Source organism: Leuciscus leuciscus (genome assembly GCF_965113295.1).
Source record: "Leuciscus leuciscus genome assembly, chromosome: 3".
Taxonomy (NCBI): Eukaryota; Metazoa; Chordata; class Actinopteri; order Cypriniformes; family Leuciscidae; genus Leuciscus; species Leuciscus leuciscus.
The window spans coordinates 40,657,344-40,672,403 of NC_138727.1; the positions used below are offsets into that span (position 1 = coordinate 40,657,344).

The following is a 15,060-nucleotide window of genomic DNA, read 5'->3' on the forward strand; positions in this document are numbered from 1 at the left end:
GAAAGCATCTGATCTCAAGATGTGGAGACTTTTTATCAGGGAAACAAATAAGGAAGATTACTGAAGAGGTTTTTTTTACTTTTATTGACAAAACGCAGGATAAAGCATTTGGACAGAATTATCACCGGGATTAACTAAACATTCATGCAAATACGTTGATACACTTGAAGTGTATTTTTTGTGAATGCAGCAGTGTTCTGACAAAATGTGGAACTGCATAACAGATTTCTTTACCTATGAGACGACCAAGTCCGTGGTGGTAAAGAGCTTGACCATCGGCGTCATCAACCGTGTTGTCCAACTCCTCATCATAACGTACTTCATCGGGTGAGTGTTCGAGATTTAAAGAGATTTAAACTTGTGCCCAAAAAAACAAAAACAAAAAACAACATGTTTGTGTTTTTTAAATTAATAAAAAATGTATTAAGTATTTATTCACCTTAATGTAATTTCAACATTTACAAATACATTATTAAAAATCAAAAGTTGCATCTGTTCTTATTAGCCTATTTAATGGACCTGTGCTAACATGAACTATAACAATGAACAGGTGTATTATAATTAACTAACATTAACAAAGATTAATAAAGACTGTAACAAATAAAACGCTGATTGAAATATATTACAGTTAATTTTAATAATTATTTTTGGACAGTTAAATTAGGCTACTTGATTTTAGTCTTTCGACTTGGTGACAATTGATGTACAACGCAATTGTATGAGACTAAAAAAAATTGTTCTTGGTATGTAAGTGCATGAAAATCTTACATTTTACATGCAGTTTATATATATATTTGTGAGCATTTTGCATTAAAGAAAGCAAAAATTGCTCTGTATTTCCTGTTTTCCTAACTCTCTATCTCCCGCTCTCCCCCTCCCTCAGCTGGGTGTTTTTGTATGAGAAAGCATATCAAGTGCGAGACACATCTATCGAGTCATCGGTAATGACTAAAGTGAAAGGTTTCGGAGAGTATAACAACCGGATCATGGATGTAGCCGATTATGTCACACCAACTCAAGTAAATCTCAAGTTTTAGAATACTTAAAATAATATGTATACTTTTGTGACCAATTTGTATTACAAGTGTGTGTGTCTGTAACATAGCATGTTGTGTGTGTTACAGTTTGATGTCAAAATTGACAATTAAATCTAACAAAATCTCCCTTAGGAGACATGTGAGGACCCAGCAAAAAAAAAAAAAAAAGTTCTAAGAATGTTTTGCTAATGTTCTCATTAAGTTATGAAAACATTATTGTAAATGTTCTCTGAGCGTTCAAAATGTCCTGTTTAAGCATTTTAAAAACCTTTTTCTTTTTTTGCGAACAACTGATCATTTTCCAAACATTAAAGGGATTGTTCACTCAAAAATGAACATTCTGTCATTACCCTCGTGTCATTCCAAACCTGTAAGACTTGTGTTCATCTTCAGAACACCAATTAAGATATTTTATAAATCTGAGACCTTTGTGGCCCTCTTTAGACAGCTACACAACTACCACTTTAACGCTTCAAAAAGTTTATAAAGATATCGTAAAACTAATCCATATTAATTGAGCGGGTTTAGTCCAAATTTTCTGAAGAGACCAGATTACTTTATATGATGAACAGATTGAGTTTAGTCTTCTATTCAGATACACATTCATCAACTCACAAATTGGTTGTGGTAAACGGAAGATCAAGCATGTTCGCTTGATGTGCGAGAACCAATGAGGTTCATTCTCGTGTTACGCAGCACGTTTGAGATTCTGCAAGAACCAATGAGGTTCATTCTCGTGTTACGCAGCACGTTTGAGATTCTGCAAGAACCAATGAGGTTCATTCTCGTGTTACGCAGCACGTTTGAGATTCTGCAAGAACCAATGAGGTTCATTCTCGTGTTACGCAGAGATTCTGCAAGAACCAATGAGGTTCATTCTCGTGTTACGCAGCACGTTTGAGATTCTGCAAGAACCAATGAGGTTCATTCTCGTGTTACGCAGCACGTTTGAGATTCTGCAAGAACCAATAAGGTTTGTTCTCGTGTTACGCAGCACCTTTGAGCTTCCAGTTTATTCTCGCAGGTTCAGTTGAGCTTCTGTTTATGTTCGCTGTTCAATGTTTATATGTGAATAAAAGCCTAAATTAAATCTGTTCATTATGTGAAGCGATCGAGTCTCTTCAGAAAATTTGTACTAAACCGCACAATTAGTATCTTTTTGAAGCATTAAGGTGGTAGTTGTGTAGCTGTCAATGGAGGGACAGAAATCTCTCAGATTTAATAAAAAATATCTTGATTTGTGTTAGAAGATTAACGAAAGTCTTACGGGTTTGGAACGACATGCAGGTAATTAATGACAGAATTTAAATATTTGGGTGAACTATCCCTTTAAGGGAATTATTTAATGTTCTCTGAATATTCGGAAACAAGTACTAAGATTTTAAAATGCTAAAATGTCTTAACTAAAATGTTTCAGAAAAAAAGTGATTTGTAAATGTTTTTGTGTTAATGTTTTGAGAAAACCAAAGTCATAATTTACTCACTCTGGGGTTGTTCTAATGCTGTATGCCCTTCTTTCTTTTCGGGCCACAAAGAAATTAAATAAAAAACTTGTGGCGCAGGGATGACTTCAGAACCCGGAAGACTAATTCTTCACTGGTTCCCTCTAGATTTTCCTACGGGTTTTGAATTTATGAGTAAAATAAAGCCTGTGGTAAACATAACTTGATACCATGAGACCATTGGTTTACCATGCAAACTGCACACATTCACATCCCAAACTGTCTAATCTTACACCCCTTACACCTTAAATCCCACTATAAAAGACCAAAGGAGCATCTTAAGGGAACCAGCGGCGAATTAGTCTTGACCACCATTAAACTTTAAAAAAGATGCAAAATTATCACAAATGGTCCAGTGAAGTCGTTTAGTGTTGATTTCTCACAACTTTGCACTTTTTCTGGCCGAGTCGGAGTGAACTGCAGCACAATCACAGAAGACCATTGGCCAATGTCAGGATTTTGTTTAAATACATTACCTCCAGAACACTAGGAATATACGACACGTTACGCATTTGACCATTCTGTGATACGTTTGCATCTTTCAAAGCTTGATCCTGGACACTATTCACTATGGAAGCTTGTTTCTGCCACAGAATAAAAACCTTTTAAAGGATTATTGCGACTTTTTATCTCACCATTGCGAGTTTACATCTCGCAATTCTGACTTTATTTTTCAGAATTGCAAGATATAGTCAGAATTGCATGCTATAATTTTGCAATTGCGTTTTATAAAGTCAGAATTGCGAAATATAAAGTCACAATGGCGTGTTATAAAGTCAGAATTGCGAGAAATAAACTCGCAATTCAGACTTTTTTTCTCGCAATTGACAGTTAAGTCAGAATTGCGAGATATAAACATGAAATTCTGAGGGAAAACAGTCACAATTGCGAGTTTATTTCTGTCACAGGTCTGGTTGCAGCAAAGGGGAAACAGGAGATATGCAGCAGTCTTTATTAATCATAAACTCAAACTTACAGAGATACGAAAGATACTTAGGACAACCATGCTATACAGCAATGATGACAGACGACAAGACAGCACGAAACTCAGACTTAAATACACAGAAAAACAAGCGGAACTAATTAGACTGATTAACCAAACAAACCTGAACTCAACTAACACAATCAGTCCATAGAAACAAACAGGGAGAGAATGAAGGAGAACTTAAGTAATTAACAGATTAGAAGACTTATGAGAAACTTAAACATTAACAGAACTCAAAATGTGACAATATATCACAATTCTGACTTCATAACACTATTGCGACTTTATATCACAAAAGTCTGACTTTATAACTCGCAATTGTGACTTTAGGCCTAGCCTATATCACGCACGCAATTATGAGATAAAAGTCTGAATTTTTAGATAAAAATGTTATTCTGTGGCGGAAACAAGCTTTCATAATTCACTCCCATTATACACTGTAAAAAAATATTTAGAAAATTGTGGAAGCTGACAATTACATATTGGCTCAATAAATGACTTCCAAATAATTATCCCCATGCAAAAAGATGCATTGTAGGCTACTAGCTGTCTTGAGGTCTTCACCTAAAATTAAAAATGTATATTCACAAACATATTTAATTGTGCTCAGTCAATCTATCAAGTCAAAGTGAAAAACTGTGTCCTACGTAACGTCCAAAAAACTGTAAACGCAGTGGGAGAGCGAGCAGAGCCGAACCAGCCAGTGCAGTGCCGGTGAAGACCGAAACAAACATTCCCAAGATAATACAAATATTCACTGTCACAAGTCTCAAGACGTTATGGACAAGCGCAGGTGGGTCATTTTAAAAACAAAATGGCCTTTTGTGGTCCGAAAAAGAAAGAAGGGCATAAGCAGTGGTGTAGTCTACGTGATACGCAGGTATACGCCGTATACCCACTAGAAAGGGCCAAGGATTTGCGTATACCCACTTAAAAAAAGCGTGAGGATACGTATCAACTTCGTTTTGTGTCAGAACTTTCACACTTTCATTCATAAATTCACCCCGTCTGTGTTTGCGAAGCGACGGATCGAATCGCGGAATCCAGTCACAAATGGAACTTGCTATATAAAGCAGAACGTCACGGAATTAGGCTATTTTTGAATGAATAAATCAAAAGTAGCTGCTGTACAATGAATCAAATCTCGATATGGACTAGTGTCTATGAATATTAAAGCTAAAAGAGACTGCAATTGTTCTACGCGTCTCTGGGAATGAGCGCTCAGTGTATGCTCCACTACACACACACACACACACACACACACACACACAGAAGCACGCGTGACTCACGATCGTGGTGTTTTCAGCGTTTCACTGTATTGAGACATGATGTAGGCTACACATGTGCATTTCATCGCAGAGCTGCTATGAGAGTCACTTGATGAGAATTTCACCATTTCATTTGATAAAACTATCGTCATTCATTCGTTTCATATACACACAGAAACTGTTATGTCTTTACGACAACCTGTCAAAATAAAAGTTCTGTATAACTTGAAGAAATTATAACAGAAATATATTACTATTGCACAATAATAATAATAATAATAGTTTATTAAAACACACAGAAACTCAAATGTCTACAACCCACCAAAATAAAAGTTCGGTCTAACTCAAATTAATTAGAAAGGAATTGCACAGTAAAATGTATTTTAAAATAATTTTTTTTTTCAAAAACACCATTTCTAAAAGTAAATTTGTATTTGTGCCTATAATGTTTATTTTATTTTATTGTTGATAATTGTCAACTGATAAAACCTGTGCTTCAGGGACCATATTCATATAACAAATAAATAAGTTGATAACACTTAGTATTTCATAATGCTCTCAATTACATGTCGATGCATACTGTATGCATTAGTGAGTGTGGTGGTGCTTATGGGGTGACGCTCTGGGCTGGGTGAGTATGCGGCGGGGGGGAGCTGGGGGTGTTATATTAGAGTATACTCACTACAAAAAACTAGACTACACCACTGGGCATAAGGCATTAGGCTATATCAACGTTTGGGTGAGTAAATGATGACTTAATTTTGGTTTTAGGGTGACAGGTTAACTCTGAAAGGACATTCTATTAACACTACTGAAAGAATACTTGCTCATAACTTTGAGAGAACCTTGGACAAAGTTCTGAGAACTTTCCTTGTTGGGGATGTTCTTACATGGAAAATCTATTCATAAAAACAGTAAATACTTTATACTATTTTACATTCTAAAAAAGCTCATTAAGGGTGTGGGTTAGTTTATAGTAATTGTAAATAAAAACAAATTATACAGCATTTATTTTTTACACAATGTCTGTGTGTGCATGTGTCCACCAGGGGGCGTCGGTTTTCTGCGTCATAACAAAGCTCATCACGACAGAGAACCAAGTTCAAGGAAACTGTCCAGAGGTGAGTGAGGAAACTGCTTTGAACTACCGTTTTTTTTAAGTAGCCTACTGAAATCTGTCACGGTTAATGTACGCTAATTTCATTGATTCTTGTCTGTGTGTATGTTCATGTGTTTGTCTATGTAACTCTTCAGAGTGAGATGAAATTCAGATGTGACAATGACAGTACTTGTAAGAAGCTGATGTCAAAACCACCAAGCAATGGTAAAATTCTAATGTTCTTTATATCCTTTGTGAGATAAATATTTTTTATTGAAGGATCATATCAAGAAAATATATATATAATTATTATATATTCTTTTTTTTTTCTTTTTTTTTTTTTACAATGAATAATAAAAATAAAGGAAATTATTTTTAAATTGGTTAGACCCCCTGTGGTGAAAATCAAGTTTTTAATGTTTACATGTCTATGTGGTGTTTTTAATATGCTTTAAGACAAACCATCCGCAAATTCATCAGTCAACACCAATACTGAGTATTTTAAAACGGCAGTGTACCAAAGACAGTCTAAAATATGCAGTATGAAACTGCCCCTCTGTAACCAATCCCGTCAATGTGCGGGGCGGGGATTTTTCTATCATAGGTGTGTTCAAATTGACTCGGTGCTGCAGACCGATCGGTCTATGACATCCAAGTATCGCGAGAGTGATTAGAGAGCAGACGGCACCATATGCTTTCGAATAGCTCTCGCAGTACTTTGATCTCATTGTTTTGCACAGTATGGAAGCTTGTTTCCACCACAGAATAAAAAATTGTAATAGATAATTGTGACTTGTTATAATGTCAGAATTGCAAGATATAAGCTCGCAATTGCTAGGAAAAAATCAGAATTGTGAGTTTCTCACAATTGCGAGTTAAAGGTGCTCTAAGTAACTTTTTTTACCTTAACTGAACAGCTTCGGAGTCATTGGAATGGTTAAATTACTTATTTCGGGTTGAATGGTGGTCGTTTCGCCCCCCCCTGGTGCCCGTGAGCGGAAAATCCGCACTTGCAACTTTGAGCCGGCGGGCCGCCAGCCGCTGCGTCAGGAAGTCTCGCGTGATATCAGGTCTCGCGATGTAAACAATTGCTTTACGGCCAAAAGAAATCTGCTAAAATGCTGTCATTATTGCGCTCCCTCACGCTGTCCGAACCCGAATGAAGAAGACGTTTTAAAGAACGTCCCATCTGCTTTGATGTTGTTGATCTACTAGCCTCTGGTGTCTGAGAATCGCCAACGAGTTTTTACAACAGTGTTGTCAAATATCTATTCCGAAGCTGTGGGGGGAGCTCTAGAGAGAAACCTGCGAGCAAAAAGCGAGAATACAGCGAAGAAATCCCGAAACTACTGAGCCCTGCTTTAAAAAGTCAGAATTGAGGGATATAAACTCACATATTGTGAGTAAGAAAGTCAAATTCTGAGGGGAAAAAGACTGACCTTTTTTTCTCAGAATTGCAAGTTCATATCTCACAATTCTGACTTTATAACTCGCAATTGTGGCTTTATACCACTCAATTGTGAGAAGAAAAAAAAAGTCAAAATTGGTTTCAATCTAATCATTGCAAGAAAAAGTCAGAATTCTGAGATAAAAAGTCACAATTACCTTTTTTATTTTTTTATTCAGTGGCTGAAACAAGCTTCCATAGCGCAGCGCTGCTTCAAGTCGAACACACCTATTATTTCTAGGGATGCTGATTGTTAGAAGTCAGCTGTCTGACTCTGAGATGGCGAACGGGAACATGGTTTGTGTTAGCCACACATTATTAGCCGTTTGATAACTCTAACGAGGTTAGTAATCGGCAAACATTTAAACAGTTTAATCAATAACCAAACACGAAACGAAAGTAAAAGCATCAGCCCCTCATAGACACTCATTATAAATCAAGCCACCGGCCTCGCGCCATTCTCTCATGGCTCTCGGCCCTGCCCTGCTTGCCACAAAAACGTAGTTAAGCCAAAGGCTAAACATATCAGTTACCGTTATGTGTCAACTTTTATTAAAATTCTGAATGGATTATATACAGCCGCGGCGCTACCATTGGGCCATTAATAATTAATAAATGCACGCATAATTATCAGTGAACTTGATAAATGTTGCAGATATGTTTTGCTATGCACAAACAAATGACTTTCAACTTATGTGTGCAAAATTCAGAATAAAATGAATGTGCAGCAATTTGTACAAATAGAGAGTCTGTAGGTCTACTATAGCCTACGTGTTGTAGCCATTAAATAAGCTCATTTAGTTTCATATTTGTTAAAATATTATAATGTTATTTTTTCATCTATGTTGATTATGAAAAGTGAACCGCAGAGTAAGATAGGATGCGCAATATATCGAGAGACATGGCGTGGGTCAGACATGATTTTGACCACTTAATTAAGTTTTGTTTTGTAGAAAGACTTTTTTTAAGTGAATTTCGTTTTGTATAAATTATATCTTAATTTTAATAAAAAAAAAAATATCAACCAATTGCCTGGAACCAAGAAGCAAATATAGCAGACGATATAGGCCTAATCATGGAGGCGTCCGCTTGTGAACTGGAGCGCATCTCATTCTCATCCTAACTTAACGAAACTCAGCGTAGGCCTCACAGACATGAAATATATCTTAAGAAAGCTTGAAATGTCTTTTTAACAATTTAAAACGAAAAGAAATAGGCTACATAATCAGAGATGTAATCCATGATGTGCATTTCTCTCTATAGGCGCGTTCACTACGGAGATATGGCGATCGTCAACTTCATCTTTACAGCTGTTGTTGCTGTTAATAAACTAAAAATAATAGGCCAATAATTTTACTAAACAATAAATTAAATGAAATTGTAATTGTATTAAAAAAGCAACAAAAAATTCCTGTTTAAGTTTTCTTTTCTTTTTTTTACCTATGCTAATTACGCATTAAATTCAGGTAACTGTTAGGCTACTGAGTCGCTGTCCTCAGTGCCCAGAAAAGCGCTGAAACGGAGATGAAGGGGAACCCGTTTATTTATTTATTTATTTATTTTGCCTTATTTTAACTGGCCCATCCAGTTTTCTGGAGGCCCACCTACAATCAAAATCCTGGCGCCGCTAGTGATTATATAGTCTAGAAAGCACGCAAAGACCCCCTTATAATCCCTTTAGAATCACTAAAATGATGGGGGGTTTATGTATATTTTAGGGTTAGTGATGTCACTAACCCGGGAGGAATGTCGTGTAGTCCCTACCAGCCATTTGTTGTAGTCCTTAAAAAGCCATTTCTTTAAAAGCAAATATTTCCCTTTACTTTGAACTTTGAGCGTTGTAACTTTGCAGATGTTGTTTATGCTCAAACAGCAACAATACATACTAACTAAAGTTAGAAAAGTGAAATCATATTCAACCAAGGGATAAATTTTTTTACTGCAGGGGAACTTTAAAGGTTTGAGTGTTTCATTGTGGATTGTTTTGTTATATTGAAATGATCAAGGAAAAACCAATAACCTACTAACATTATAACAAATTTTACAGTCTATATGTTATGTTTTGATCTATTGGTTGTATCCCGAAGGGTTGCTGACAGGACGGTGTGTGAACTTCAATACTACCCAAAAAACCTGTGAGATCAAAGGATGGTGTCCTGCAGAGATTGATGAAATTCAACCGTGAGTCCACTTTTAAATAAACAAATTAATAGATGTGTGAATGTTGAATAAAAAAGGACTGATGGAGTTTTTTTCTTATTAAGAAACCCCATGATGGAGGTGGAGAACTTTACCATTTTCATCAAGAACAGCATTCGCTTCCCACGTTTTAACTTCACAAAGTAAATGCAATCAAACACAAAGACTGAAAAATCTCATCATTATCATTCATATTTTTTTTACATAATCTACCAGTAAACCTTTTTGGATTATTTATTTTTTAAATAATGACCTTCATTGTTTCCATTAAATATTTCTCTTTTCCTTTCAGGGGAAACTTTTTGCCCAACATCAATAGTACCTATATAAAGAGCTGTCACTTTGACTTTGAGAGTAACATGTATTGTCCAATATTCAAAGTGGGTGATGTGATCCGATTTGCACAACAAGACTTCCCCACTCTTGCTAGAAAAGTGAGTGTTTAATTATTTTTTATATTTGGCCTTTTTTGTTACTTTGTTACTACCTTGCTTTCTTCCTTTCATCACCTAGTTTTATATATGTAAGAAATATTTCACAAGCACGACTTTTATACAACAGTTTTATATACAAGTATAAATATATAAACTAATGCAATTAACTCATATTAATATAAATGTGTTACCAATAAGTTAATGTCAATAAACAGAAGTAGTTTGGCCACGTAGTTCAAATGTTTTCATCCACCAATGGAAATAGTTTCAAAAGAGGCCAAATAAATACCTGTTATAAAATAACTGTTTCACAAAAGTATCTAATAACTGTTAGCTTACATTTCAAATCCTTTTTTTTTATTCTCAACACTGTCAAAAGTGATCAGTTGACTTAAAAAAGTGAGGAAACCCATTGCTGTAAAATTATTAAATTAATAAATGTCATGCATAATTGAAAAAAATTAAGTTATGTGGAATTGTCAAGTTCACATAACTTAATTTTTTCAATTACGCATTAAGTTTATTACTTATTCATTTTAAGGCAACGGGTTTAGTTCAACTGATAAGTCAACTGATCACTTTTTACAGTGAAAAAAATTGTACCATCGTTATTTCTCTCTAAGTGCAAAGTCAAATTGGATTTGTGTAAGTAATCTCTGTCTCTTTCTCTCAGGGAGGAGTGATAGGGATAAAAATAGCATGGGTATGTGATTTAGACAAGGCAGATGATGAGTGTAAGCCCGCCTACTCATTCACTCGTCTGGACGCCATGTCAGAGAAGACCACTGTGTCTCCGGGATACAACTTCAGGTTCTAAAAACTTTTCTTTCCACCTTAAAGTTTAATCAAGAATGTTGCAGTCTGCAGGCCTCTAATGATACTGCACAAACAAATGCCTCCAATCTGTCCACATTCTTCATCCACATGTTTATCAGACTTTTTGTAGTGGCCACATACAGTACTATAAAATATTACAAAAGGGCACCAAATCATTCGAAGTTGATAGCTTGGAAAATCCTTTTTGAAACTGTATCCGCTAACATGTCTAAATCTTTGTCCTTAGGTACGCAAAGTATTTTCAAATGGAGAACGGAACTGAGTATCGCACTCTGCTGAAAGCCTACGCCATCAGATTCGATGTGCTGGTTAATGGAGATGTGAGTTCATTTTAAATTGTTTGTGTGTTTTTTGAGCATTTTCTGCATTTGTAGTTGTAGTTGCTCATTACATTTTCTCTTTAAAGGCTGGGAAATTTGACATGATACCAACTCTAATCAACATGGTTGCTGCCTTCACCTCTGTTGGCGTGGTATGTGTCTTCATTAATCTGCATTAACATAAAACAGCTCATTTTCACAAAATGGATAATATAAATGGGTCACTTTTTTTGGTAATTCTTAGTAGAAAGTCAACTCCAAATGTCAGCTAAAACATAATCAAATCAACAACAAACTAGAAAATAGTAAAATGGTACAACCATAATAATTAGAGATCTGTTATTTTGTGTGTGTGACACTAGCACTAAATACATAAACAGTGGCTTACTCAAATTCACCATTTTCTTCAACTATTTAAGATGTAATTTGTTATTTCATATTAATGAGATGGTCACTTCACATTGCACTGCTGGCTTGCAGCATAGCGTTAGTCAAAAACATTAATATTGTCTTAAAGTTTAGTAGATTATACTCAATAGTTATATCTGTGAACTTAATTAAAATCTGCAAATACATGTAAATATGTTTACAACATTTCTTTATGTTTGAATCAATACACGACTCATTGTAAATATAATGAACAATCCAAAGTAATATATAAGTATCAGTTAGATCTTTGATTTCTACTTGCATGAATCAAGTACAAATGATTCATATTTGTTTCATATTTTTAAGTTCACGTTTAGGCAAGGCAAGGCGAGTTTATTTATATAGCATATTTCATACACTATGGCAATTCAAAGTGCTTTACACAGAAAGGAATTAAAATAATCACAAAATAAAAGCAAGGAAAATTAAAACAGTTATAAAAGGAATTAAAAGAGTAAAAAGATGATACATATAAACTTCTCATCTGGCAAAACACCGGTGTATCATATTTATCCTACTCTGAGATTTTTAGATTTTGTCACTCTGAACTTTAACTAACTTATTCAATGTAAAAAAAAAGTGCTTTTTTGCTTTATTTACTATAATACTGTAATATACTATAATTTTGCTATATATACTATATATTTATAAAAAAATAAAAATTGTGTACAACGTTCTAAAAAATCTTTAAAATATCAATAAATTCAAGCAAAATGCTTCATTGTCTGTCCTGTCCTGGTCTGTCCTGCCACTAAGCACAAAACTTTTACCATAGTTCTGACCAGTGCAAGTCAAATAATGAAGATTTGTTTATTTTAAGTATGTGAAATATGACCCAAGTGAGAAGTGAGCAAACCGCCCGGCTGGCCCCAGACCTTTAAGAACGATCGATCAGTATAGACATAATATACCACTGTAAAAAAAAAAAAGTTGCTGACTTAAATATACAAGTTGATTATACTTCAAAGTTTAAGTCGTTTCAACTTAAATTACATTAAACTGACTTAAAAAATGAGTTGAGTCTTGTATAACTTAAAATGTATTATCAACTTATTTTGATGAGTTAAAGCAATGTAAAAACATTTGTTAACTTATTGATCACATAATTTTAAAACTGCATACCCATTGTTTGTGTAATATATTTTAATATATTATATATTACCTTTGTATATACATGTAACTATAATATTCATGACATGAATTTTGTCTCCATCCTCATCTTGAACTTGGACTGTTTTATCATTAATCAGTGCCAGACAGCCACTTGCTTCTTAATACAATATTTTAAAGCGTGTTTAATAATGAAATTAATTCATAATAGAAAATAGTTCATACCTGTTAACCTCTTTAAGTAGACAAAACTGAGACTTTTCCTTTATTTTAGGGTACAGTGCTTTGTGATATAATTCTGCTGAACTTCTTGAAAGGAGCTGACCAGTACAAGGCCAAGAAATTTGAAGAGGTTTGCATTTTTGCAAGTCGCCAACAACATTACATCTATCCAGTTATGATGACAAAGAATGCCTCACTGCCTCTCTCTTGCTCTGTTTCTAGGTATCAGATTCACATAGTCAGAGCACTAGTTCATTCTACAGGTCCAGAGACCACAGCCAGCATTCAATCAAACCTGATGAGAAGTTCTCAACTGACTCCGGAGCCTTTTCCATTGAACGCTATAGTTAATAGTGCCCACCACAGCGCTTGGAAAGGATTGCAAAAAAGCACTCATATTTTTTTCATTAATTCAGTAATTTACATGCATACATACATGCATACAAACATACATACATATATTTACATATTAAAAATGTCCCCCATTAGCCATTAAGAATATTTTAGAATCATCTTCAAATCAAATTAAACTTAAAAAATTGCCTGACTGATCAAATATCAAAAAACATTCCTATTTTTTGTAAATATTAGTATTAGGTAAATACTCAAATTCTGTTATGTATTCTCACAGTGTTATCATGGCCTTTACACAACTTAAACATGGCCTTTACACAAGTTAAAAATATTTAATAATTCATGTGATTGTTTAGTAGACTCCCAAAATGTAGCTATGCAACTGTATGTGTTTTTTATTTTGTGAATATAAAGTTATTGTAAAAGAGTATCACCCTCTCTTTTGGCCAAGTGTAGATGAAAATGTTTTTGCTTGATCAAATTTTTCTGAACTTTTCTAACACTGTCAGGAGTATTTTTGGTTCATTTTGTTCCCTGTTCAGCCGTCTGCACGACACTTTCAATAAAAAACTGAAAACTTTAAGCGTTTTGGCTGATCCATTTACATGGCAACAGTGTTTTGGGGGCCTGAAAATACAAACTTTTGAAAACGGATTTTAAAGTGCATCATCTCTGTGTAAACTACAAAAATGCGAAATTGTGAAAAAGGTGAAGTCATGTGTATTACTTGTTCAGTTTATAGGCGTGTAGTTTTTCTTTACAAGGTGACCTCGCCAACTACTGGCCAGTCATGAATAATACACAATTTTTTGTCATTTTTCGCAAATCCATGTGAATGGGTATAGTTTTGACAATATTGTCGTCTCTACGCAAAAAATGCAAAGGAAAAACTTTTCCATTTTTAGTTCACCATTGTTGTGTAGATATACCTTGATTTCGTTCTGCTAGTTTGTTTTGCATGGTTAATCATTAGCACACCTGTTCTTAGTTCTGTAAATGTTTCTGTATATTTTAGCCCTTAGTTCCCCTCAGTTCTTTGTTCGGTCTCGTTTTTGTATTATATGGTTGTTTTCTATGGGAGTTCTCCTGCATTTTCTGAGTTATATTGTAATAAATACACTGTAAAAATGAATACGCTATATCTACTCAATAAAATTGTGGCAACAGATTACAAGCAATATTATTAATTAAATGTCAAAGATGAATTAAGAACTCTTTATTTTTTATTGCCAACATTGAAGACACCTGATGTTAACAAGCAGAATCACTGAAGGAGAAAACCATAATTTCAGCCACCATTATGGTGATCAGTGTTTGTTTTAGTTGGGCTCGTCTTGACCCTTAAATTGTTAACTTTAGATTTTGTTTGGCTGCTGTACCTGAGTTATAACAGCCAGATGAACAAATAGAAAAGGTGATCTGATGGTGTTGGTTGTGTTTTAACATAATCATTATATCGCAATCATTTGACCAGAGTCACTGAACTCATATAGATCCCAATTTCTGAGTTAGGTTTAATTTATTAATTATAGCAGCACTGTCCTTGTACAGCATAATATTTGTACGTTTTTTTTTATTTATTTTTATTGATTTGATAATTTGGATTTTATTGAAATGGTTAAAAAATATTATGCTGTACAAGGACAGTGCTGCTATAATTAATAAAGTAAACCTAACTCAGAAATGAGTTCAGTGATTCGGGTCAAATGATTGTGAAATAACAATTATGTTAAAACACAACCAACACCATCAGATCACCTTTTCTATTTGTTCATCTGGTTGTTATAACTCAGGTAGAGCAGCCAAACAAAATCTAA

At 34.5% G+C, this 15,060-nt stretch overlaps 1 protein-coding gene across 1 annotated transcript; it reads left to right on the forward strand.

The window, feature by feature from the left end:
• On the forward strand, positions 1-14,403 carry p2rx3b (purinergic receptor P2X, ligand-gated ion channel, 3b). Its single transcript, XM_082163332.1, has 12 exons — positions 1-327; positions 884-1,019; positions 5,842-5,913; positions 6,047-6,116; positions 9,426-9,519; positions 9,603-9,680; positions 9,830-9,971; positions 10,645-10,781; positions 11,035-11,128; positions 11,215-11,280; positions 12,942-13,019; positions 13,112-14,403. Exons 1-12 carry the CDS (start codon positions 185-187, stop codon positions 13,238-13,240), a joined length of 1,239 nt encoding a protein of 412 aa, XP_082019458.1. The 5' UTR covers positions 1-184; the 3' UTR covers positions 13,241-14,403.
• Positions 14,404-15,060: the final 657 nt, after the last annotated feature.